Consider the following 27,676-nt stretch of genomic DNA (forward strand, 5'->3'; position numbering starts at 1 on the left):
AATACAGAAAAATATCAAATTAAAGAGCTGATAACAGAAAAAAAAAGTGTGACTTGTATACACTTCGTTTCCCACCTTCAAGAGACATTTTTGACAACTGCAACTGATATTCCGGAAACTGTGGTATGCGAATTTCTCAAGAGGTTTGACGCTTTCATCAGATTCCATCTTCTGCCCGAATACAGGAAGTCACTGAAAACCAGAATCTTTGAATTATGAGAATATGGTTGTCCTGGAGCAAGACTGACATACTAACACTTAAGTAACACACGTTTGGCATTATAAAGCATACCATCGTAGTCACAATAACAAAACACTGCCGTAGTCAAACCAAGGATGTATTTAAAATGTAGATCCAAACATTACAAACTGAAATCAGACAAACGAAATCAGCAGGCTTTTTAACTTTATTGAAATTTTTGCAAGACATTATCCATTTTATTCCAGTTACATAAATGCATAACAACTGTTCCAGAGAATCATACAAGGATCATTCTGGAGCAAAAAAGAAAAAAAAAATGGCTGCTGTGTAATTTTCCTTAATTATAACCAGCTCTACTACCTGGAGTTTTAATATTCACCCATTCATCCAGATGGATAAATCATGCAGCTGAGCTCTGATTGGCTGATCTTGATATTGCTGAGAGGCTTTCATGGACTATGACCAGTGAAAACCATCAGTATCAAACGTTTGGCAATGCTGAAGCTGTCACAGTTTAGGCTAAAAGCAATGAAACAAGACACAATAACATTAATTTGAAAATTATAGTGCAAAAGGCAAATTATCCATTTGGGATGACTAACAGTTCCAGTTGAAAAACATGGATGGATTAATTTTTTTTCTCCTTTCATCAGTATTTTTAAATACCCACATGAGGTTAAGAAGTTTCACAAATCGCATACTGTACATAAGTTGTTCAAAGTGCAAATATTGTGAATTGGTATAAGCTGGTATGTACATTTCATTTTCTGGATGAAAACGCTCTAAAAAAAAAAAAGTTGTATTGTTCTCCATTTTCTTGATACACATCATATGATCAGAATACTCGAGCTCCTTTCACATTGGACAGTTTTGCCCAAACTACATTCACTATAATATACAAGCAACAAAAGTTGTTTTTTTTCCCCACTCCTCCTCCTCCTTTACAAATTGCAGTCTTAACCTTTGCATTTGGATCTACATCACATTGCGACTAAAAGTTTCTCATTCCACAAAAAAGAAGGCCAGAAACACTAATGTAGTCCTAAAAAGTCTAAATCCCAGACAGAGATCTGCATGTTGACCAGTTTTCGTTAAATGTGCACAATCTAATACATTTAACTCAAAGCCTCAGAAAACACTTTATTGCATTAACTTTGATCAATTTTCAGACTAAATTATGTGCATCCGAGGTTAAATCCAACAAGCAAAAATAGACTAGTTAGGAAGTTCAAGCATTAGAAATCTAACATCCTGCAGATTTTGATTATTTTCGCTGTGCTGTCATAGTGAGAGGTGTGATTATTCAATAGCACCTCAGCTTTACCTAAAAAATAACTATTCTCCAGATCCAAACTGATCACTGGATCTCAGATCTCCTGGGACTAGAATCTCCAATGAACCAAACTAAACTATCAACTACATCTATTTCATCATCACAGGAATTTACACCCACAATTACAAATAGCTAAATTGCATAAGACTTGTTTTTCCAAAGGACTTTATCCAAGCCTGGCACGTTACACATTACTGCATGTAAAACACTTACCAATTCCACAGCAACAAAGCAGTAGGATGCATATGAGGTTCACTCCCTAAGCAATTCTGCTGCTGGGCCTAAAACAAAACACTTATCCGAAGCCCGTCCCCCAATGAATTACTCACTGGCAGCTTGCAATATGGTTTCATCTGAATTTTTTGGCAATCAATGTGGAGTTGGAGGAAAAAAACAGGATGACAAGAGAACCAACTATGCTTGAGGAAGATTTCAAAGGACTGACTATTGACTATTCAGGTAATTATTGTTTGTCGTTTAAATAACAGCTGCATGTCCGGGGCTGTGGTGCTGAATCAACAACTCAATAGGAATTTCCAGTCGTCGGCAGGAAATGGTGGTCAGGAAACCCGCCATTAACTCAACAGGCAGCAGCCGGGAACACAGAAAAAATACTGTGTTCCGTCTTTGAGCGATGCAGAATGCAACCTAGAAATGGTGAAACTGCAGCGACATAGATGCACCCCCCCTTCAACGTTCTGAGAGATGGAAGCTGCTACTTGACAGGTCAGATCACAATGATATTGTATTTGTCCCAAAACTCAAAATTTCAATGGCTGATATAGATTTAACTGATCTGTTGAGAAAGGCTGTGCGTCAAAAAGAACAGCACCGATTATGACAGTGTGTCACACTTTGAGAGCCAACTGCTCTTGGACAACAAAAAGACTAGATTAAGGGAAAATGTCAACAGAAACAACAATTAGGAAAGTCTAGAGTCCGGTTTCATTTCAAAACAACATGCACCAGGAGTCTGTGAGAAACACCTTCATTTCCCTCCCCTCCCTGTGTCTGTTTATTCAGCCTTTTCAGGGTTGAGATATGAACAAGAGCACAAGTGGCTGGTTTTCACCAAGATGCAGATTTAACAGGGCATGAAAATGCTACATCAAGGTCATAGTAAGAAGAATTCAAAATCTTAAGAGAGAATGGTGAAGCCGGGCATTCCAAGTTCAACTTCTATTGAAAAGTGCAGAAAGCACGTCTAGAAAGGCTGAAAGAAAATGCACAGAATTTCTTACAGGCCAGTTTGAAACTAGGAGAAAAGCCAAGAAATGCTGTAGGGAAGAACAGACTGAATCTCTCCCCATTACTATGAAGTTAGATTTTCTTAGGCGCCAAGCTTCCTTGATCAAACACTGACCGCCACACCATTTATCACTACTTTGGTTTAAATGAACTAACAGTTCTTCATTGCATCTTCTACACATTTCAAAAATTATTTTCCTTTTTCCACACAGAAGATCTAGATATAACTGTAGCACTGTGTGTCACTAAGTGACACACTTAATGAACAAAGACCTAATTTTATTGACTGATGTCAGAACATTTAGGATTTGAATAATCTGATCAGGTTAATCACTTGTACCTGCAATATTTTCCCCCACTTTTGACTTTAAGTACACACATATATATATTTTTTAAATTGCATTAGCAATATTCTAATTTAGAATAGCAGGCTTCATAGAAAGTGTAATTTTTGTAGAACCGGTTCTATTAAGTGTAGATGGGCTTCTACAGTTACACAACACATAATGTGGGCCTGGAATTTTACAAGATCCCAGAAGAGACTGATTCAAGACAAAAATCAAAGGAAATGGAGAAATAAGAAGTCAGATAAAAGACATGGTTCATCTTGCGTCGGGAGTCCTCAGAGTGAGTCATGTTATGATTTTAATGAAACCAGTAACTCTCCCTACTTCTTTCCTTCATTCCTTCCCTTGTCCACTCTTCACTGCAAAGCTCATCGGTCAGGTCATTTGAGGGATGAGGGAAGGAACTTCACATTGGAAAGGAATGGTGACGGTGTTTGAACTATGGAAGATAAATGAAATCAGTCACTTAGATGAGAAACAGTAACACTGCACAGTGGTGGGCACAGTTCAGCTAATCCGATAACAGATAATTATCAAAGCTAATGTTTTTGCTATCGGATTAGCTTTTCAAATAAGTTTTAAAACCATAATTGGACCAATTATCTTCCGATAAATTTAGTTTTGATAAACTTTACTGGCAAAGAAAATGTTAACAGTCAAAAAGGTTTGTAAACCCTAAAATCAAACATTTTAGTCCGTTTGTTGTGTGTTTGTAGCCACTGAGCAGACTGGCTGCCTGTCGCTTGCTGATGACATCAAGCGCAAAACATGATTGGCCGGTCGACGCAGGGAGCATTGTGGGTAGTGTAGTTCAGGTTCACTTTGGGCGTTACAGTGACTTGTCCACTCAACACAAACAAAACAGACTAATTTTAACATTTTATTTGAATTCTTTGTGGCTGTAATTTAATCACCAAGACTTGGTGGTGGGATTGGGGATCTCATGGGGCAGTTGTGTGTACAGAGGGACTTTTCTTCACATTTAGACACCGTTTTGGATTTTAAAAAAGGACGCTTTATGGGGATTATTTATTCAGATGAATCCCCAAAAACTAACAGGTAAGAATTTATATTTACTATGTGTATTTTACTCTGCCAATCAATGCATTAATGGATGTATTTCAGTTGTTTAAGGCACAGGGTTCAAAGCGTGCAAAAGAAGCAGCAGCTTTTAGCTAATAAATGACGGTGTATCTAATACAGAGATAAACTGACTTCTAATACTGTGTTTTACTGCTTTTGAAAGATGACAGTGTTTGGGGTTTTATGTTTTTATTTATTCATTTTTCATGTGTCCTTTGTGTTTGTGATCCTTGAATTTACCCAATAGCCCCTGTGGTGCTTAAAGTGAAACTGGTTTATCAGAAGCCGACAGTGTAATCTGATGTGGCCGCGTCCAAATCAATACTAATATTTAGCGGTTATCTGTAATAAAGATAATATTTTTTAGCAGTTTATCGATTTATCGTCATAAAAGATAACTTTTCAGTTATCTGATTGTTTATCGAAGCTAATTTTTTGTTTAGCTGTGCCCACCACTGACACTGCAAATCAAACAAAGATGACATTTAAAAATCATATTGTTCTGAATATGAAGATTGAGATTATATTACGACATCCCCTTTTTCAAGATATGTGATGGGAAAACAACTGAGGATCATTTATTAATTAAATCAAAGTTTTTATTTGAAAATAATGCCAACAAAAGGCACATTTTTATGAGCAGCCCCTCATTTCTTTTTTCAACCACATACTGACACTGCAATGTTCAGGATCACAGCATGCTTTCCTGACTTAATATTTTTCAGACCATCTTTTTGGGCTCACCATCTTTTAACATTACACTATATCATATTATATTTCTTGGCTGCTTGAGAGTTGCTTGATGACAATGCTGCATTTAGAACTAGGAAGTTAAATTTGGCATTGTAACATTTCCTCAGTTTCTGGTTAATTTCCCTGACTTCAGATGCTGTCTTTTCAGGATGGTCACTGTGTTTTCCATCATGCAGCACTGTAAGCTTGTTAGAGAGACAGAAAGGATGCTTTAGTCTTGGAAGGCACACTTTTTTCGCATTTATTTGATGTCACCTACTCCACGTTTCTCACGGGTGCCTTAACAGATATGGTACAAATATGCTTTAGGATTTGGCACAAATTTTACACTGGATGCTTGATGCAACTCCAGTTATACATGGAGAAACACGTAGACAATGGTCTTCCCAAGCAGTCTCTCAGCCAAGTACTAATCGGGACCTACATTGCTTCGCTCCTGAGATCTGAAGAGATCAGGTGTAAACAGAGTGCCTCAGCTGTGAATGTGGATGACATGTGGAAGTCCAGTCCCTAAATGTAAGATTATGCTATCTTTCCCCAGATTTGTTTCCAAGGAAGAACATCTTATAATCAGAACAATATAGTATTGAACTGGTTTGCATGATGTTTACCATGTACTACATATTGCACACCTTACAACACAAGTAAGTATTTCCCCTAAGACTTTTTTCAGGCCCAGTGGTACACACACAAAAATTAAAACCTTGAATCACAAGCAAGCAAACAAAAAAAAAAATAAAATAAAATCAAAAATAAATAAATAAAATATATATCCAAAGGTGAGGATAGCAGAGTTAAACATTACTGGCCTCTCCACTGCCAAATGCATGGTTGTAAACAATAAATTTGATTAAAGGCAAAATTTAATACCCATAGTTATTGTCAGAATCCCTCAGTCATCACTTGTGTATCTGATGGTGCATGTGCACCCACTATTTATGGAAAGTTTGACTCTAAACCCCATTGTGCAGGATTTCAGACCAAATAAGAAGCATGGCCAAACATGGCCTGTGGGCTGCAAGTTAGCAGCTCTAATTCAGGCACTGCACAGCAACTGGCTTATCAAGCTGCTGACTGACAAAATCACCACGTGCATCATTAGTTTAGGACCTTTTCTCCCCAAAATGACACTTTGCCTTCAATAACTCAAATGTTTGGTGTAAAACAGGAGTTATTAAGGAAGAAAAACCAAAACTCGCTTCTACAGTGCAACAGATTCCAGGAGAGAGCAGGTGGAGAATAACGTGAAACTTTCATTATGTTGACAGTTGAGAGTTATTGAACAGATGGCAAAGTTTTACTTCTGATGCCTTCTATTGAAAGCTCCCACTGCTAGTTTTAATTGACGCTGGACAGCAGGCTGTCTTCAACATTGTGCTGCTGTCACCAGACAACCACATTCTGTCTAATCACATCAAAAAAAGTTACTCCACAGAACGTAGTGTGCGTTGGGTAAATCCACAATCAAGACACTATGGATGCACAGAAATGACTGACATCCAAATGACTTAGTTGTTGTTCATTCGGCTGCTCCCAGTTGTATTTGGCAATATTTTAAAAAAAGATGGCCTGGAGGAGGTTCCCGTTGGCCTGGGTGCACACCAGGCCTATAAAACTGTAGGGGAAATACTAAGAATGACAGTTATGCTCGTAAATTTACAGACTCTGGCAGAATTTGTAGAATGTGTACCATTCTTTGCAAAGCCAGTGTAAGCCGGAATCAAATGTGCAGAGCTCTCACAAGAGCTACGAAACTCTGACTATTTATAGACCAACACTAACTGCTAATTCAAACATGTTACAGTTGTGGAAACCTACATGTAATAGCATATACGAAGGCTGTCAATAAAGAATAGGTCCTTTTTATTTTTTTCAAAAACTATATGGATTTCATTCATATGTTTTTACGTCAGACATGCTTGAACCCTCGTGCGCATGCGTGAGTTTTTCCACGCCTGTCGGTGACGTCATTCGCCTGTGAGCACTCCTTGTGGGAGGAGTCGTCCAGCCCCTCGTCGGAATTCCTTTGTCTGAGAAGTTGCTGAGAGACTGGCGCTTTGTTTGATCAAAATTTTTTCTAAACCTGTGAGACACATCGAAGTGGACACGGTTCGAAAAATTAAGCTGGTTTTCCGTGAACATTTTAACGGCTGATGAGAGATTTTGAGGTGATACTGTCGCTTTAAGGACTTCCCACGGAGCGAGACGTCGTGCAGCACTCCCAGGCACCGTTGTCAGCATGTTTCAAGCTGAAAACCTCCACATTTCAGGCTCTATTGATCCAGGACGTCGTGAGAGAACAGAGAAGTTTCAGAAGAAGTCGGTTTCAGCATTTTATCCGGATATTCCACTGTTAAAGGAGATTTTTTTAATGAAAGACGTGCGGACGGGTCCGCGCGTCGGGACGCAGCCGGCGCGGTGCGGCGGCACAGGAAAAACACCTCCGTGTTGATAACCATTTGTAAAATCCAGGCGGCTTTTGATGGCTTTCAGTGGGGTGTGTATATGAGAAATTGTTTAACAGCTGGACATGTTCCAGCTTGTCCTTAAGGCTTCCAACGGAGGTGTTTTTCCTGTGGCAGAGCGTCGCAGCAGCTGCGAGCCGACGCTACAATCCGCCCGCACGTCTCTCCTTTAACAGTGGAATATCCGGATAAAATGCTGAAACCGACTTCTTCTGAAACTTCTCTGTTCTCTCACAACGTCCTGGATCAATAGAGCCTGAAATGTGGAGGTTTTCAGCTTGAAACATGCTGACGACGGCGCCTGGGACCGCTGCACGACGTCTCGCTCCGTGGGAAGTCCTTAAAGCGACAGTATCACTTCAAAATCTCTCATCAGCCGTTAAAATTTTCACCGAAACCAGCTTAATTTTTCGAACCGTGTCCACTTCGATGTCTCACAGGTTTAGAAAAAATTTTGATCAAACAAAGCGCCAGTCTCTCAGCAACATCTCAGACAAAGGAATTCCGATGAGGGGCTGGACGACTCCTCCCACAAGGAGTGCTCACAGGGAAATGACGTCACCGACAGGCGTGGAAAAACACGCATGCGCACGAGGGTTCAAGCATGTCTGACGTAAAAGCATATGAATGAAATCCATATAGTTTTTGAAAAAAATAAAAAGGACCTATACTTTATTGACAGACCTCGTAAAGCTGGGTATTCAAGGGTAAATACACTTTTGATCAGGGGAATTTGGGTCATTTAAGTTATTAGTATAAAAGGGCCCACAGATTTATGTGGTAATAAATGGCTTCACCAGACTACTATCCCAACATAAAAAGGAGGGTTTTCTGCGTGATGAGTCATATTTCCCAAAAACTGGACAGCATTTCACAAATTCTACCAGAGTACATAAACTTATGAGCAAAACTGTATAATAGAATAAACTGATTGAAGGCTACACAACATCTGCGTAACATCAAATATGTAGTTTCAACATCTCAATTACAGTGATACACAAAGAATATTCATCTTCGGAAAGTGACCACATTTTACCTTTAGTAGAGGAAAAAAAGGCGTGTTCTGTGGGACGTGGCCATATTCTCCGACATGTTGCGGACTTTTAGGTAATTGACAAAACCTCTGAAGAACAGGAGAAGACCTGTGGTGGGGAAGTGCAACAATTTCTTAAAACTGTATTCATAAATTAGCTAAAATTGCCAGAGGATATTTTTTATTGCAATGTCAGAAGAAACTATGAATAAAATCCTACTTCCTGTGTCTTGGCACTGTTAAAACTTTTGAATGACCAATTTAAGGCATTTTAATACCATTTAGGGCCTTAACTGTAAATGAACAAATTCAATGCATTTTAAGACTAAGGATCAGCGGGAACCTAGGACTCAACACTGCATCATACTCACCGAGCAACAGGAAGATCCACCAGAGCCAGTACTGACCATTAAAGTAGCCGGTGAAGTAATCAGAGAACTGCAAACAGAAAAACGCAGAAAAAGTAATTATACATATGAATGATATTCTTTAGTACAGCAAATGTATACACATATCAAGCTGTTATTTCATCAAAGTTGAAAAAACTCAGGATGTGTTTCTAGAAAACATTTGGTACCTACCCGGACAATGAGAATCCACTTGATTAGTGAAAGACCAAACCCACAGATGGCTCCATAGCGCCCAGCGATGGTATTGGTCAGACAGAAGGACAGGCAAAATCCAATCCAGTTGAACAAGAAGGCCACTGCAGGGATTAACATGAAGATGGTTTATTTGTAGGGATGGGTTTTGATAAGATTTTAATCGATATCGATACCATTATCGATTCTGCTTATCGATACCTCTTGTGAATTTTCTAGGGCTGAAATGATTAGTCGAGTAACTCGAATAATTCGATTACAAAAAAATGTTCGAGGAAAATTCTGTGCCTCGAAGCTTCATTTAACATTGTAGTACAAATGCCAGACCTGTGTGTGGCGCTGCAACGTCCATAGGGGAAAAAACCCAGAAGAAGACTGGAGCATAACAGCTAATCAAATTAGCAACGATAGTTACCGCTTTCCAACGTGACACACAGAGTAAAATAAAGGCTTTTAAGAGAAAGATGGTCCATGCTGATCATCCGAAATAGACTTACTGTGCATTTAAAGCGAAGCAGTGTGTTTGTCTATTTTTAAAAAACACGGTCTGCTCTACGTGGGGAGGGACTATTGACCCGGTGGCCGGCTGCTGTCTTTCTCTGCCCAGTGTGAGGGGCTCTCAGACCGGGTGAGTCACAGCTCTGTCTCTGGCTACACTGACAAACAGCTGAAGTCCACTCTTTCTTCTGTGTTTCTCTCACATTCACACTGAGTGTTTGACTTTTTAATTTTTGCTTTTTTGGGCAACACACAACACTTCACATACATGGTAACTTAAATCTAATAAAAAAACTGACTGCGAGGCTGCATGTTCAACTTCCAGCTGTAAACGCATGCTGAATTGCAGAGAAACAGGGATAAAAAAAATAAATAAATAAAATCAAATCACACAGGGACCCAGTCCGTCAACCTTTATATATATATATATATATATATATAAATTAAAAATTGTTACATTTTACAAGTTGAAGAAAACAAAACAAAAAGCCACATCCCATCGCCATTTCAGCAAAATGCCAACACTTTGGCTCAGTGACATTGTGCCATTGCTTAGGGAGAGCCCTGGACTATTGATGTTGTTTAAAAATGCAGAAGTGCTTTGTATCCGATTACTCGATTAATCGCCAGAATAATCGATAGACTACTCGATTACTAAAATAATCGATAGCTGCATCCGTAGAATTTTCTGTGTACTAAAAGTAGGCTTTACAGGTTTTCTATGTCAACAAGATTTTATTGTCTTAAAGTAAATAAATATGAAATTGGTCAGTGGATCCTTAAACACTGGACATAATAAACTACATGGTGGATCCTTGATCTCTGGACATAAATAGAATTTAAATCTTAGTTTTTGTCAAAAGCATTTCCTTTCAGACATTATTGGCATGAATGTCTTTCCCTACGTCTGACCTGAGCTCTTGCAGCTGGCTGCACTGCATGTCAAGATTTAATTCATAAAGAATGCAGGACATCTCATTTTAGGAGGAAAAAACGTGGTCTATTGTAGTTTGTTGTCTGTATTACAGCATTTGGAAAGAGGTGTCATTATATTTAAAGTGGCAATTCGTTTTGAAGTTATTAATTCCGACCGGACTCAGCAGAGAGCCTCGCAGCGTTTGGAGCTGTGCCAACGGAACAGAGGACATTTCTCATTTCTTGAATGCAACAAGATAAGAGTCCCAGTTAGTGACTTTAATCCACACAAAAGTGACTCACGATATTTTAATGGCTTTGAGAGGGGTTAGGAAGCAGACTTGCTGCTTCTGAAGCACAGAGAATCAAAGAACTAACAAGCCAGCAGATCGAAGCACTGCTTCATTCGTTCGCACTTCAAAGTGGAGTCGCCCTGCAGAAGCGGTTGATTACAGAGCGACTGCAGGGTCTGCAATTAACATAGAGAAATTATTTTCAGTCAAACACCCTCAAAAACAACGGCTGCTCTGAAGGACCAATAAGGGACTCATTAAGCAAAAAGACGATTGATGCCGGTAGATCAAATCAATTCTTAAGGATACCTGAAAAGAACCGGTTCTTGATATGCAACCCCATTTATTTGTTTAGCTGAAAATGTCAAATAAATTCATATTTATTCTTATTTTGTCCGTTACACAATAATCAAGTTGCTGGAAACTGCAGTACACAAATGAAATCCATGTAGAAATGGGTGGAACATGAGAAGTCTAAACTGGGCTTAATTTGGGAATTGTGCATGCACCCGAAGCCTTCTTGCTCTGATGTAAGAGTGCAAACCACGCTACTACCATGCTGCCCTGGCAATATTGGGTAAATTTAATAATTTCCCCAATCAAAATCACCTAGTGGTTTTATGGTTTTGGATACGAGGGTCTGACCACCAGATCAACTAAACAGTTACAGGAGAAAATGCTGGCTACCATATTCGGACTTTGAATTAAGGCAATGTGAATATTAGAACCACTTACTGAAAAAGGCTAGCATGAAGATCCCATCATTACCCACTCGAAGTTGATCTGCATCACTGAAATCATCTCTAGGAGGGAATTCATCATCCTAAAATAAATGCATGTATTCAATATAAGGAACTCATATCAAGAGCAAATAGAATCACGAGTGGGATGCCATAAAATAAACAGAACAACAATAAAGTGCATCTCACACACGCACACACAGAATTAGGGTTGGGCAGTTGGACGGGTCAAATTCTGATCACAACAGCTGACCAACATCATAATAGTGGCTCAAATTGATGCCACACCCTTAGCCTGTCATGCACATACTAATTCCAGTGCCCCTGCTACAATGCAAATATACAACCTCAATTCAAATAAAGTTGGGAAGATATGGAAAATGGCAAACACAAAATAAAAAATAAAAAAATGCAGTTATTTGTTAACACACACTACCAGTCAAAGGTTTGGACACTTTCCTATTCAATTGAATGGGAATGTAAAAATTTAAGAATCACTGCCATGGTTTGTTTTTTCCCCCCCATTTTCCATATCGTCTCAGCTTTTTCCGATTTGGGGTTGTATATTTATTCACATTGGGGAGTTCTCCAGCAATCAAACTGAGGACTGTAGAATAAGACCTTTGAGGTGTGTCAGTTGGAGAGTGCACGGCGGAACATCTTTATAGCACAGACATACTGAGCATACTGGATCGAGCCAGTTCGATAAGTACTGTACACTCCAGGCGTCTGTGGCTGGTCAGCCTGGTGGTTGTGGTGGCGCCCAACACAGCAACTAGTTTTAACGCAGTGGTGGGCGGCGATCTGAGATAAAGATTAGTTCTCATTCTTGAGTTATGCAGTCATTCATTAGGCCAGTGGTGTCTAAAGTATATCAGAAAGGGCCAAGAGGGTGCAGGTTTTCTTTGCAGCCACTGACTCCAGCAGGTGATTTCACTGAATAACATCAGGTTGAGCAGATGAGTTGAGTTCATCAGTGACATCTGCTGGCTGGTCTCTCTGTGACCGTTAATCCAATATGGCGGAAAATGCTTTGAAACGGCTGTGTATGTGTAAATCTAATAGGTTTCTCACATATTATGGGAAAAACTACTGAGAAATAAACACTTCCAAATCTAAAAATGCTGTTTTTGTACAAAACATGTCACGGACATCACGCACGCTATGTCTGTGCTCATCACCCAAGGACAAAAGTAACTTCTGGTCTTTTCAAAGACTCATGTATGCACACACGCACTAACTCCTGCAGACCGTGTAAGAAGGAAAATAAAATATTCATTATGGAAGTCCCCCCAGGGAAATATGTTCTCTTCATTAAAACGAGCTGTAATTTTGAAGAATGTTCCAAAAATAAACAGACATTATAAAGCTTGGATTTCAGTAGAAACTAAATTTTGTCAGTTTAGTGAAATTTGAAAGGCTGTATAGCTTTAATCATGCATTGTGAGGTTTTACTGTAAACGATGTGATTTTCCGATTGGCAGAGCCCAACCCGACAAACAGGACCTGTTAATAGCACTGATTTAAAAAAATAAATAAGTCACAGAATTTACAAAGAGTATTTTCAAATATCACGCCACTTAGCTTTGAACATCATAATTAAAAGCTAAGATTTTCAATTCAGCAGAAATGTCGTATGCATACGTCCTCACCCTTGGCATCGTATCAACAGTGGAGGCAGCCATTGCAGCTGCTTTGGCCTTCTCTGCTTCATCATACGTGGGCAGTGATGTGGCAACACTGTAAGGTGGAGGCACTGGGAAATCACCTTCGAAACCAGACTCTGTTAGATCAACAAAGACCCAAAAAGGACAGAAAAAGAGACCACATCTCAAGCTCAGCATGCTATAAACCTGCCAATAATGTGGTGCTATTGTCATGGAAACAAACACTGACTCATGGGTAGGTGGGGAAGGGAACTTAATAGCTACCACAACACATCTGTGAAACAATTCTGACAGCAATGAAATATGCATCAAACCATATGGGGGGGGGGGGGGGGGGGGGGGGGGGGGTCACTGGGCTGCTTCTAAATATCGTAAAGAAAGTGACCCTTGGAGAGAAGGAAAAAAAAAGTGTTTTTTTTTCCCATGACTTTGGGGCTGGGGAGTCTGGATAAATACTACATGCAATTTGGTGCAATTAATAAGCTAAATGAGAGTTATTTCCCAGTCCCACTTTCTTGCTCATTTTAGTCATAAAAACTGTATTTTCCCATATTGGCAAGATGACAGAACTACAATAAACAGTCTGTCACATGGATTATTACTATTCCATAAAATATATTTATATTTGCATTGGACTGTTACTGTTCTACCTCTCTACATTTATCTAAACATTTGAATTTAGCAATTTGTGTTTTCATAACAACTGTCTTAAAATAAAATTTTATACAACTAAAGCTGCATCTACTGTTCGTTAAGTTAACAATATCACTTTTATTTCTCAAGAACACTGATTTGGGTTTAAATTTGATTCTCATTCACTCAAATAAATGAGAAATGCAATAACAGATTTTTCTATCCATTGATGTCGTCAGTATTTCTGGGACACTGACAATTTATGTGTCGCACAAACCAATGCACAAATGTTTTTCACATCAATATTTGACATTTAGAGCATGTTAAATGTTTTTTCATATTTTCCTCCAGTTGGATATTTCACACCCATGTAACAGAAGAACCACAAAATGGAGATTTAGCAGGCTAACATATAGAGTTTGCGTGGAGACAATTTGAAGAAAAGTCTTCCCAAAGACAGATTTTGAAACATGATATAAAACACAAAGACCAACCAGGAGTGTTGTCTTTTCTGTATAATCAATGATTAAAAAATAATAATTAACTGGGCTGGTGTTTTTGTACTTTTTGCTTGTGGTTTCAACACGGCGCAGAGTTCACGGTAAAATCTCTAACGCCACATCTTATTTGTGGCAGCACGTAACAATTATCCTTCAGCCTCGGATCTGGATGCTAAAACGCAAGACTTAATATCCACTGTGGCATCTCAGAGATGTTTCCAAACGATTTTATGATTACGAACATCATGAAATCACAGCACAGACTAAATCTGATGTGTGCCAGGACAACAAAAATAACCCAGAAATGTATGCCACTGGTCACATGACAATCAACCAATGGGAGGCCAGTATAGTGCACTGCTTTGTCCAAAGCCTTGTGATTGGCTGCCAGGTCCAGGAACAACTGACAACATTTTGCTTCAATTGATGCTTGATTTCGCAGGAAATTTTCACATTTCCCCCAAAAAACGGAATTCCAGAAATTTACAGGAAACTTTCATCACTGTAAATATGACAACTATTAAATAGGCTTGAATATTTTAGTGTCAACTCAAGTCAGAAAACTGTTTACTGAAATGGAACTAACATTTCCTAAAATAAGATTTAAAATAATCTCATAAGCCCCCCCCCTTGTGTTTTTTTTGTGCATACCAGGGGTGGAAGCGGTTGCTCCCAGATCAATGGTGGCATAAGGCGGTGGAGGTGCCTCTGCATCTCCCTGTGCTCTCACTCCTGAAGCCTGCCCTGATGCTTCAGCAGATGCTGGGCAGGGCTGGGAATAGCTCACTCCCTGGAACGTGTCATCTTGAGTTGTGGCAGAAGTACTGGGCTGCGGGTCACTGGTAGAGGGCTCTGAGGGGTCATCCTCATTGTGCAACTGGAGGACATAATGATGGAGGGACATTAGAATTAGAAAAAAAAGATCTACTGATAGTTTCCATTCTCGCTCTTAACATCACGGCTGGAGTTTCTCATCGACAGAACAGCTTTCTAAAGTATCTGACAGCTGCCATGTCATACAGACTGCATCTCCTGACCACAGCAAGTTATGCAACATGAGAATGAACTTTGGTTAGTGTGTTTTTTGGTAGGCACAAGCTGTTGAATAAGTACTTTCTTCAGCGTTTCCCTCTGCCATTGTGAATCAAGTGAGAGCTGTCTTAAATTAGGGCCACGCAAGTAATAGCATCACAACTGTAGTCGAGATGTCAACCTGTGCGATTTCAAAATAGTCAAATGATGTGATTTAAATCTTCATAGACTGCAACCCCCCTACACAGGATGATGAATACCTTATGCATGTTTGTTGAAGGATGGCACAGAGTATCTGGAAAGTATTCACAGCCATGAAGCTCAAAACTGAGCTCGGGTATATCCTGGTTCCACTGATCGTCCTTGAGATGTTTCTAACACTTAAGTGGAGTCCACCTGGGGTAAATTCAGTTGATTGGACATGATTTGGTAAGACACACACCTGTCTACATATAAGGTCTCGCAGCTGACAGTTTATGTCAGAGCACAAAGTCAAAGGAATTGTCTGTAGACCTCTGAGAAAGGACTGTCTTGAGGCACAAATCTGGGAAGGGTACAGAAACATTTCTGCTGCTTTGAAGGTCCCAATGAGCAAAGTGGCCTCCATCCTCAGTAAATGGAAGAAGTTCAGATCCACCAGGACTTTTCCTAGAGGTGGCTGCCCATCTAAACTGAGCGATTGGGAAAGAAGAGCCTTAGTCAGGGAGGTGACCAAGAACCCGATGGTCACTCTGTCAGAGCTCCAGCATTCCTCTGTGGAGTGAGGAGAACCTTCCAGAATGACAACCATCTCTGCACCAATCCACCAATCAGGCCTGTATGGTAGAGTGTCCAGGCGGAAGCCACTCCTTAGTAAAAGGCACATGGCAGCCCACCTGGAGTTTGCCAAAAGGCACCTGAAGGACTCTCAGGCCATGAGAAACAAAATTCTCTGGTCTGATGAGACAAAGATAAAACTCTTTGTTGTGAATGTTGGGTATCACGTTTGGAGGAAACCAGGCACCATCCCTACAGTGAAGCATGGTGGTGGCCACATCATGCTGTGGGGATGTTTTTCAGCGACAGGAAGTGGGAGACTAGTCAGTATTAAGGGAAAGATGAATGCAGCAATGTACAGAGACATCCTGGATGAAAACGGGGTGATTCATTCATTTCATTTATATGATGCCAAATCACAGCAAAGCTGCCTCAAGGCACTTCACACAAGTAAGATCTATCCTTACCAACTGCTAGATCAAGCACACAGGCAGCAGTGACTATTCCTCTTTCAGCAGGACAATGACACTGAGCAGAGCCAAGATATCAAATAAGTGGTTTCAGGACACCTCTGTAAATGTCCTTGAGTGGCCCAGCTAGAGTCCAGACCTGAATCCAACTGAACATCTCTGAAGAGATCTGAAAATGGCTGTGCACCGACGCTCCCCATCCAACATGATGGAGCCTGAGAGGTGCTGCAAAGAGGAATGAGCAAAACTGCCCAAAGATAGGTGCACCAAGCTTGTGGCATCATATTCAAAAAGACTTGATGCAGTAATTGCTGCCAAAGGTGCATCACCAAAGTATTGAGCAAAGGCTGTGAATACATCACCATAAAGTTAACTTCTTGTGTAGACAGGAGTAAAATGGCACAGCAATAGCGTGGCTATTTGCTTTTTCTCCATTGTGAATTTCTGCACAGAAAATGTGCTCTCACCTAAATGCTAAAGCACATTCACAACCACCAGTACAGTTTTGCATGTCTAAATAGCCTAAATAAGTTAGTTAACTGCTCTCTGAAAGAGTGTCCTTTCATTATCAGTAACAGAAAGTCTTAAAACGACAATAGCATCATATGACGCAATTATATGTGGGCCAATATCTTTGCAATAAATATGGTTATTGTGACAAGCTAATCAAAGACAACCCATACAAGTCTGATTAGTTCATGGAATTACTGTGTTCACATGTCAAAATAGTGCTTCAAGACATTACAGAATATTAACAATATGGTGGAGCATAATAAATGCTGGCCTTTCTTTTAAGCTATAAAATAAGAATTTTAAAGGTCATCTATCATCACTGTGTAGATAAAGCTCTCGAAAAGCCTAGATTTTTAAGTCACGTCATAAACCTTTACCACATCACTTTCAACCTAAAAGGCGGTGAGTGAATGAGTGCCTCAGAATCAAAGTCAAAGGCGTAATGCATCCCCTGTAAAAAATTACACAAGACTTTAACAAAGTAACCACGTCTTCTCATGTTCCAAATAACAAAATTACTCAAAGTGGAAAAATTCACTTTCAACAGATGAGTTACAAAAAAAAAATACAATTAAAAAAAGAATTTCTTAAGAAAGAGGGGTGTGTGTGCAATAAAGCATGAAAAACAGCTACTTTGTTGGTTTCCTGTGACTGACTTCACACTTCAGTGAGGTTACTTAATTTTAACCAAGTCGATTTAAGTGGAAGGCTCAGACTATTCTGAGAACACTGTGAAATGAAACCACAATGTCTTAAATGCAACAAACAGGAAGATCAAAAGTGGATCTCAAGAAGACGGAATGCGTCAAAGGTCTAAAAATGGCACTGGTTAATCTTTCTGGGTAACAAAATGTAATGGCATCAGATAGGGCTCTAGTTTAGCCTTAATGTTTGGTGCCGGTTGTTACATAATTATTTATTGTTATGGTAAGAAGTCAACTTTATGAATCCACATAAACATCAAAGTTACAACAACAACAAAAATCCAAAAATTATAGGTTCCCACACTCGGGATGCACTGATACACATTTCTTCACTTCCGATCCCGATACCTGAATTTGGATATCTGCTGATATGACACTATTCCAATACCAGAGCTCTGTTTGCTTTAATATTATTATCATCATCATTATTGTTGATTTTATATGAGGTTATTTTGTATCTCCAGTTACACAGCCTCATGATGAAGTGCTATAAAGGAGGATTTTCTTAAAAAGAAGAACTGAAAGTTCAGCTACAATTTGCCAGAAGGTACATATAAAATGCAAGCCGAGATCTGATATTTCATTTCAAGAATTTCAAATGCTGAAACACACCCAAATGTAAAAGAATGAAATAAATCTTATTCATGGATCAGTGACTGAAGTTTCATTTCTTGAACACCAGATGGCATGGCACACCCGCCCCGAGTACATGTAACATTTTAAAGGAGGAGCACATTTCCGCATTTCCAAAATGCCACAAGAAACCACCAAAAAATAAATAGAAGTACTTAATTTATTCATATTTGGAGTCCGTCTGGGTTAGTTTGGGTAAACTGTCTGCCCCCGGCAAAAAAAAAAAAAAAAAAAAAAAAAAAATCCTCATGCTCTTTCATGTGGTACTTTTTCAAATGTTAGATTAAGTTTGCTGTACTGTAGATTGCGACGGAGCTTTCGCCTCTTGATACAACAGCTTTGCAAACATTTCACATTGCCGTCTTGCTTTGTGGTGTTTTACATAGCGGACATGGTATAAAAAGTTGGTCAGCAACAGTGCTGTTTAATCCTGCTGGCTGATAGCGGGCTGTGAGGGGAGAGATTTCCTGAACAGAGGCGTGTCTCACTATTCCGAGTGTCTTTGGGGCACACCTCCGTTTGGGAGGTCCCTTCCGTGGTTTGCAGCCAGCGTGCAGAACAACCAACGGGAACCCCTTCTGGAGACGTTTCAGCAGAAAACACACACATACACAGACGTGGCTCCTGGATCGGAAAACTCCGCAGGTTGTATCGGAAATTTCCGATCCATGAATTACGTTTGTATAGGAACCCATGATAGATATTGGATCGGATCGGCCCCATCCCTATCTCACACCAAACGTTTTTCTGTCTATGGCTTCTAGAACAGTCAATTTCTTGAGGGCCAAACCTTGACTTCTTACAAACAGAGCCAGACCAGTATATCGGTTGGTCACTCATATCAGCCAATATAAGCCTTTCACAAACATACCGGGATTAACACTGCTTTTGTCAATACAAAAACTTTTATTTTACAAAATAATCAATGCAATAAAATACCTTGACTATTGGAAATTGGCAATCCATCAGCATTGTTTACAATGCTGTGAAGCATGGGTGGGACCCCATTACCACTTGGTCCCATCAGCTACAAGAGAGAGCGAAGTGCAGCAAAACGACCCGCTGCCATTCATTTTCAATCAGGGTGGGGTATTTTACAGCGACAAGAGACAAGTGGTTCCTGTGCCTCCAGCTAGGTAGGACCAAAACAGACAAGAAGTCTAGTTTACGCAATTAAAAAAAAAAAAAAAAAAAAAATTAAAAATTCCGTCAACAAATCTCAAATTAGACAGATGCACGGATATGAGTCTTACATACAGAGGTGCCAAAAGGTCATGATGGAAAAAGCTAGAATGGCCCATGATGCCACCAACAGTGGGATGCAAGGAAGGTGTTGTCATTATGGGGTGTTGAGTAAAATTTTTGAGGGAAAAAATGGACTAACTCCATTCTGGAATAAGGCTGTAACATAAAATGTGGAAAAAGTGAAGGGCTGTGAATATTTTCCGGATGCACTGTAGGTAACTTGTTTTATTCTAAGATACAGCATACATGTGTTCTCACAAGTAATTTGAATATACTAAAAAAAATACACTTAACATGAATACATGAAACAAAATGAAGACTAGCTAAACCAACAGTAATACTGGAGTTTATATTGCTGAAATAGCACCAATTCAAAACATCATACGACCAGTTAAAAAGAATATTGCAATAGAAAACTGCAAAAACAAGAATTCCTATTGTTGTATGCAATAATTATTGGATAAACAGGTAAATGTGAATTTGTGTGATATTTCAGAAAGGATTTAATTTATAACCTCACAAAAGTTAACTTTTTAAGCTCAAGTCACCAACCTGCAGTCTGTCGCTACAGATGACATCAATACATCAATTCTGCTGTGACGATTTCCTGACAGTGACATCGGAACGAGCGTGTGTATGTGTTTCTGTGTGGTGGTGCTGCAGAAAAAGATGATGTTGAGCACTTCACTGGAGGAGACACAGATTGCACACACGTAGTTTGATGTCATGGTCTTGAGCTAGCTGGATTCAAACCGCATTTGCATCGAGACTGCAGGGAATCCAGCTCAACCTACCTCCGAGAGGTGGCTTGAAAAGAATCCAGCATAAATCGGATTTGCGCCATTCAGATTCAGAACAAACCTATCTGGCTTAAGCAAGATAAGGCTGTATCCTGCTTAAACCAGACTGCAGACCTCAGTGTGAACAGGGTCTAAATGGCAGGGGTGTAATGGTACACTAGCTCCATGACATGATATATAATTACATCACCGCTCCCACTAATTAAGAACGTAACAAATTAACAGAAAGTAATCGGTGGTTAATCTTTTGCAGGGGTGGTGGCTCAGTGGTTAAATCAGATACAGAATTGAATTTACTGCCACTTACGTTTGCACATACAAGGAATTTTTTCTGGTGGCATTGGTGCATAAACAGAACTAGAAAAGAAGAAGAAAAAAAAGAGACACTGAAGAGACTTCCTTTAGGGCAGGGGTGGTGGAAAAGCAATTAACTGCGCTTGTTTCCAGTGCAGAAGGCTCCCGTTTCAAAACCCACCCCTTCCCCATTCTGCTATATGGAGTTGAGTCAAAAAGGGCATCCAGCATAAAACATGGTAAATCAAGCAGATCAACCTTGAATCTGCTGTGTCAACCCAAAGTTAAAACTAATGCCTGGTTTACGCTGCAAGATAATTATGCCGATTTCGGACCCAATTTTCACTTCCGATAATGTTAAGGACGCCTCGACTGTCGTGATATCTTTAAAGATAATCTTGTCAAATATTCCTCCTGTGTGTGGTGCGTTAAGAGTGCTCTAGTCTGCTCGGAAGGACGTCAGGACCAGTCAGACCGCAAATCGGGGATATTCAACATACTGGATTGTCGTGACCCGATATCCCACCAGGCTGCATGCTCGTTTGTATGCTTGTTTGCATGCTGAATGTGAGGTGTAGCCAATCAGAAAGGGAGATGACAGATGCACAGAGTAGAATCCAAAATCAAAACGGATGTTATGGCTTACCAGAAAGTCCAGTGGTTGCACTGTCTCCACTCCTTTAACCAACGCCTTTTCTTTTTGTATCTTTTTTTTTTCTCTGTTAGAAATAGTCCACAAACTATCTCCGTTGCATCTTTCTCATCCACCTGTTTGTGTGTGGTGTGTTGTCTTTACCAGGTGGTTGCACACCACACACTGTACAACTAAAACTGTTAGATCTATAATTTTTTTTTTATCTCTGTGTGTTGTCTTTCAGGTATTGGAAACCTACAAACAATTTGAAAATCTTGCCGTGTGAACCAGACTTAAGGAGATGCTGAAAGGATTTACTAACCCGTGGTTCTTTTTTTTTTATTTAAAAAAATATTCTTAAATATAAATTGTAATCCTTGAGTATTTAATGAATCATTTATGATTCTTCTGCAAGAGGTTATTTCTTCCATGCAGCAGATGACTTCTCAAGATATCAAGACACAAAATAAAATGACAAAACCTTATTTGATACAGGCTTCACAATGCGTTTAATTGTAATGCATTGTTATGCCCGATTAAATGGTTAAGGTGACATTTTTGTTAAATCCCTTAAAGTTATATGTCAAAACAACATATAAATCTTATTAGTTTAATACCTCCACTGTGGTGGTGTACAGTACAGACAAAATCAAAAACAGTGTCACTGACCAAACAGCAGCACTGCAGTAGCATAAAGTTGCAACAACGGAAACAAGTGTCTTCACAAGTGTATTTTAAAACGTATATACTTTGGTATTTTCATTGTACTAAATAAATTCAATCAAATAATCTATTGCAGTTACAGTATGTCCCACAATAATCGCCAACAACTGTGGAAATAAACTATGACGCCCTGAACACGGAAAACTCTGGCTGGCTAGTAAGCATTAGCCTAGCCGACACGGAAATACTCGCCTTAACAGTTAGCTCGAGTTCTCAAAACCTTTCGTGATTAAAAATAAATAAATAAATTACTGATAAGATATGGTTGTAATTGCTCGAAGTTCTGTTTTTCTCTTCCATTTGATAAACAGAAACTACAAAGTGAAGCATTTTTCAGGCAGAGGCCTGGTTTTGGTGACAGGCCGATGTTTTGATGTGAACTTACCACTTGATATCGGCTTGCTGGATCCATCCCGATCACATTCAGCTGGCGTGATTGCCAGCCAAGAAAATTTGAAGGAAAAAAATATATTTCGGTGTTACTGGAACGCTTCTGTTGAGCACAACTATCACTTCTGTCAAACAAAGCTTAAAACGAAACAGAGGGCGACATGAGAAATGGCTGCAGAGTTCACCCACTGTTCGGAAAACGACAAGCTGGCCTGTCTGCACAACTTCCGGTTAAATATTTCAGAATAAAATGAAACACTGGCACTTGTGTTCCTGTTATGGTTTCAATTTAAATCACTATGTTTGGTGTTTTATTTTAATTTTAGCATAATTTTTATTGTATTTGTTTTATGAAGTACTTTGTATGATCGAATTAAAAGTGCTATATCAAGAAATATCATTCTTCTTCTCATTATTATTATTATTATTAATATGTATATGTCGCGGACATGACGAGCGAAGCTCTTCGGCATCTCACCATGTCATTTAGGTCCTTCAGACTTTTTTTTTTGTAAATGCTTCAGTGGAGCATGAGTATGGCTAAAATCTTTCAGCTATTATGTTAGAAAGATTAAAAAAGAAAAAAAAGATTATATAATCAAACCATTGTGCCTTGTGATAGAATTACTACGATGACCGCTCCAAGATGGCGGCCACATTTCTTGCGCCTCAGCAACCAATGCGGCGTCTACTCCTCTTTATAATGTCTATGTTTGTCTACCTTCGGTTTGTGGCTTTTTACGGCTTTTTACGACAATGTTGTCCGCCGTTTTGTGGCCTTTTCTCCACAGGAGCGAAATTTTTGTGCCATTTCCGGTTTGTGCCTCTGTCTACCATAGAGCGAGGTCATATTATTGTTGTTATTAGTGGATTAATATTTAATTGGCCTCAGTGCTTGTATAGGACTTAATTCTTCACAGAAGGTTTAGGACTCTGTTGATAATGGCCAAAATTCTGAAAATAGTTAAAACGAAAGAACAAAGGAAAGTACTATTATATTACAGTGAGTTTTCAAGATTCACCATTGTAATATACTGCCATACATTAATCAGGTAAATATATAATAATAAAAAACAAATACTAATTTCAGACTTTGGTCTCTTGAGGGACCTTTTTTTATTTTGAAGGTAAAATCACCTATTTCCGATTTTACTCCTGCTTTCTTTCAAGAAGTTGAATTTTAGGTTAAAGTTTCAGGCACTGAGGAAAGCGTGATGACGCAATTTTACGTACGACCGATTGAAAAATCACCCAGTAGGTTAAAAAAAAAAAAAAAAAATCAGCCAGTAGGTGGAGAAAAATGTATTTTCGTGAACGAAACAGAATTTGAACGCCATCACTTTATGCTCGAAAAGAAATAAAAAAAAATAAAAAATAAAGCATCCCCTTTTGCTGTATTTCAAATCAATATAACATGCATTTCAAAATAATTACAATAAACTGCCAAGTTGTCTCAATGAACTGTTTCAGTGTTCCACTTCTGGGATGGATTGTAACGTGTCCTTCAAAGAAAATAACAGTCACAACTTAAATTTCAAGCTTCATTATAACCCAGTTATATGCTTTTTTATTTTATTTTATTTATTTGTTTTTATTTCGAGAATAAGGCGATGGCGTTCAAATACACACACACACACACACACACACACACTTAACAAATATTTAAACGCAACACTTGTTTTTGCTCCCATTTTTCATGAGATGAACTCAAAGACCTATAACATTTTTTACAACCTCAATTCCAGTGAAGTTGGCGACGTTGTGTAAAATGTACATAAAAACAGAATACAATGATTTGCAAATCCTCTTCAACCTATATTCAACTGAATACACCGCAAAGACAAGATATTTAATATTCAAACTAATAAACTTTATTGTTTTGTGCAAATATTTGCTCATTTTGAAATGGATGCCTGCAACACGTTTCAAAAAAGCTGGGACAGTGGTATGTTTACATCACCTTTCCTTCTAACAACACTCAATAAGTATTTGGGAACTGAGGACAATAATTGTTGAAGCTTTGTAGGTGGAATTCTTTCCCATTCTTGCTTGATGTACGACTTCAGTTGTTCAACAGTCCGGGGTCTCCGTTGTCGTATTTTGCGCTTTATAATGTGCCACACATTTTCAATGGGCGACAGGTCTGGACTGCAAGCAGGCCAGTCTAGTACCCGTACTCTTTTACTACGAAGCCATGCTGTTGTAACATGTGCAGAATGTCTTGGCATTGTCTTGCTGAAATATGAACGTCCCTGAAAAAGTCGTTGCTTGGATGGCAGCATGTGTTGCTCCAAAACCTGGATGTTCCTTTCAGCACTGATGGTGCCATCACAGTTGCCCATGTCATGGGCACTAACACACCCCCATACCATCACAGATGCTGGCTTTTGAACTTTGCGCTAGTAACAATCTGGATGGTCTTTGTCCCCTTTTTTACCCGTAGGACATGGCGTCCATGATTTACAAAAACAATCTGAAACGTGGACTCATCAGACCACAGCACACTTTTCCACTTTGCGTCTGTCCATTTCAAATGAGCTCGGGCCCAGAGAAGGTGATGGTGTTTCTGGATGTTGTTGATGTATGGCTTTCGCTTTGCATGGTAGAGTTTTAACTTGTAGATGTAGCGATGAACTGTGTTAACTGACAATGGTTTTCTGAAGTGTTCCTGAGCCCATGCAGTAAGATCCTTTACACAATTATGTTGGTTTTTAATGCAGTGCTACCTGAGGGATCAAAAGTCATGGGTGGATGGCCGAGTGCCAAAGATGTGAGGTCCTCTTGGGGGTCCAGGGCATGCCTCCCTGGAAATTTTGAAAAAAATGTGCAGTTTGGTGCATTCTGAGAGCACTTTGGTCAGTTTTTCTTGGTTTAAAACAGAGGTATTTGACTCTTAAACGGGAACAAAATATGGCTCAAGTCTAAATTTCATTAAAATTTATTTTCTATCTTGTATGTATTCTCTGTAACAAGTTTCCACAGATAGACTGACTGCATTAACTGACTTTAATTCTGCTTTCATTGTTTTCATTCTAGACTTATCAAATTCTAAGTGTGTCTTATAAAACAAATCAATAATTACACACTTTCTGCTTTTAGTAAATCCAAGCATCCAAGCAATGTCTTTTTCAGGGACATCCCTGCTTATTTCAGCAAGACAATGCCAAGTCATACAACACTTGCATGCACATCGTCGTGACGATCCCACCCGCCGTGTTCCCAGCTGGACGCTGCGCTTTGTTCCACTGGATGCCACACATTTTGCACTGGATGCTGCGTATATACAATAATTAATTCATAGCAGATTAATCATTTTCTCTTCAAGTTGGCTGTTGAAAATGCCTTTAATTGCTTCCGAAATCGCAGAGGGCTGTTCCAGCTGCAGCTTTTCTCGCATGCATGCTGAACGAGGTGGAGAAAGCATTTGGAACTATCTAAAAGGTAATTATTTGTCATGTTTATATTGTTATAGCTTGGTAAAACAGTTGCATGTTATTTCCTTCTTGTGTGCAGCTGTAAAATTATGTTCACGATACATTTAACATCACATAATCGTTCAGACGAGCTGCACTCTGATGCGATGCGCTGACGTAATCAATCACACTCACACACAGTGTTTTTGAATTGTTTGCATAATGTTCACATGAAGTTCACGTAATTAATGTGTGATGGAGAACATTTCTATTTTTTTTTTTTTTTTTTGCGCACATGCACAAAGCTGCGCACAGTTTACGAGTTTGAGATGAGTTTACTCTCCTGCATGGCAGAGTGCGTGCAAGTGCATGGACCAAAGTCATGCAAATGTCAGGGGGCCTTAAGAGTTAATTAATGTGTTTAGTTAAAGATGTTCATGTTGATGCAGTAACAAGCATTAACCACCAGTAATTAAGTCAATATGTTTAGTTAAAGATGTTCATGATGATGCAGTAACAAGCATTAACCACCAGTAATTAAGAGATAATGTGTTTAGTTAAAGATGCTCATGTTAATGTAGTAACAAGCATTAACCATCAGTAATTAAGTCAATGTGTTTAGTTAAAGATGTTCATGTTGATGCAGTAACAAGCATTAACCACCAGTAATTAAGTCAATATGTTTAGTTAAAGATGTTCATGGTGATGCAGTTACAAGCATTAACCACCAGTAAATAAGTCAATGTGTTTAGTTAAATATGTTCATGTTGATGCAGTAACAAGCATTAACCACCAGTAATTAAGAGATAATGTGTTTAGTTAAAGATGTTCATGTTGATGCAGTAACAGGCATTAACCACCAGTAATTAAGAGATAATGTGTTTAGTTAAAGATGCTCATGTTAATGTAGTAACAAGCATTAACCATCAATAAGTAAGAGTTAATTGTTTAGTTAAAGATGTTCATGTTAATGCAGTAACAAGCATTAACCACCAGTAATTAAGTTAATCTGTTTAGTTAAAGATGTTCATGTTAATGCAGTAGCAAACATTAACCACCAGTAATTAAGTTAATCTGTTTAGTTAAAGATGTTCACGTTAATGCAGTAGCAAACATTAACCACCAGTAATTAAGTTAATCTGTTTAGTTAAAGATGTTCACGTTAATGCAGTAGCAAACATTAACCACCAGTAATTAAGTTAATCTGTTTAGTTAAAGATGCTCATGTTAATGTAGTAACAAGCATTAACCATCAATAAGTAAGAGTTAATTGTTTAGTTAAAGATGTTCATGTTAATGTAGTAACAAGCATTAACCACCAGTAATTAAGTCAATGTGTTTAGTTAAAGATGTTCATGTTGATGCAGTAACAGGCATTAACTACCGGTAATTAAGAGTTAATGTGTTTAGTTAACGATGTTCATGTTGATGCAGTAACAGGCATTAACCACCAGTAATTAAGAGATAATGTGTTTAGTTAAAGATGCTCATGTTAATGTAGTAACAAGCATTAACCATCAATAAGTAAGAGATAATTAATGGTTAGTTAAAGATGTTCATGTTAATGCAGTAACAAGCATTAACCATCAATAAGTAAGAGATAATTCATGTTTAGTTAAAGATGTTCATGTTAATGCAGTAACAAGCATTAACCATCAATAAGTAAGAGATAATTCATGTTTAGTTAAAGATGTTCATGTTAATGCAGTAACAAGCATTAACCATCAATAAGTAAGAGATAATTAATGGTTAGTTAA

At 38.8% G+C, this 27,676-nt stretch overlaps 1 protein-coding gene across 1 annotated transcript; it reads right to left on the reverse strand.

Annotated features, from left to right (window-relative positions):
- Window positions 1-403: 403 nt before the first annotated feature.
- ndfip2 (Nedd4 family interacting protein 2) lies at window positions 404-22,705 on the reverse strand. The gene is made up of 8 exons (XM_034175604.1): window positions 22,502-22,705; window positions 14,964-15,189; window positions 13,165-13,295; window positions 11,508-11,595; window positions 9,046-9,170; window positions 8,836-8,902; window positions 8,468-8,573; window positions 404-3,569 (listed from the first exon to the last, which is right to left on the reverse strand). Exons 1-7 carry the CDS (start codon window positions 22,526-22,528, stop codon window positions 8,470-8,472), a joined length of 768 nt encoding a protein of 255 aa, XP_034031495.1. The 5' UTR covers window positions 22,529-22,705; the 3' UTR covers window positions 404-3,569; window positions 8,468-8,469.
- Window positions 22,706-27,676: the final 4,971 nt, after the last annotated feature.

This window comes from Thalassophryne amazonica, chromosome 1, assembly GCF_902500255.1.
Source record: "Thalassophryne amazonica chromosome 1, fThaAma1.1, whole genome shotgun sequence".
NCBI lineage: Eukaryota > Metazoa > Chordata > Actinopteri > Batrachoidiformes > Batrachoididae > Thalassophryne > Thalassophryne amazonica.

What these genes read in the sequence shown, in the direction of transcription:
- ndfip2 (XM_034175604.1), bottom strand. Translation starts at nt 22,528, where the DNA reads ATGGATCCAGCAAGCCGATATCAAGTG. An exon ending in CAGCAAGCCGATATCAAGTG is followed by an intron (nt 15,190 to 22,501) that starts GTAAGTTCACAT and finishes TATGTCCTCCAG; the next exon opens with TTGCACAATGAGGATGACCC. An exon ending in AGCAACCGCTTCCACCCCTG is followed by an intron (nt 13,296 to 14,963) that starts GTATGCACAAAA and finishes TTGATCTAACAG; the next exon opens with AGTCTGGTTTCGAAGGTGAT.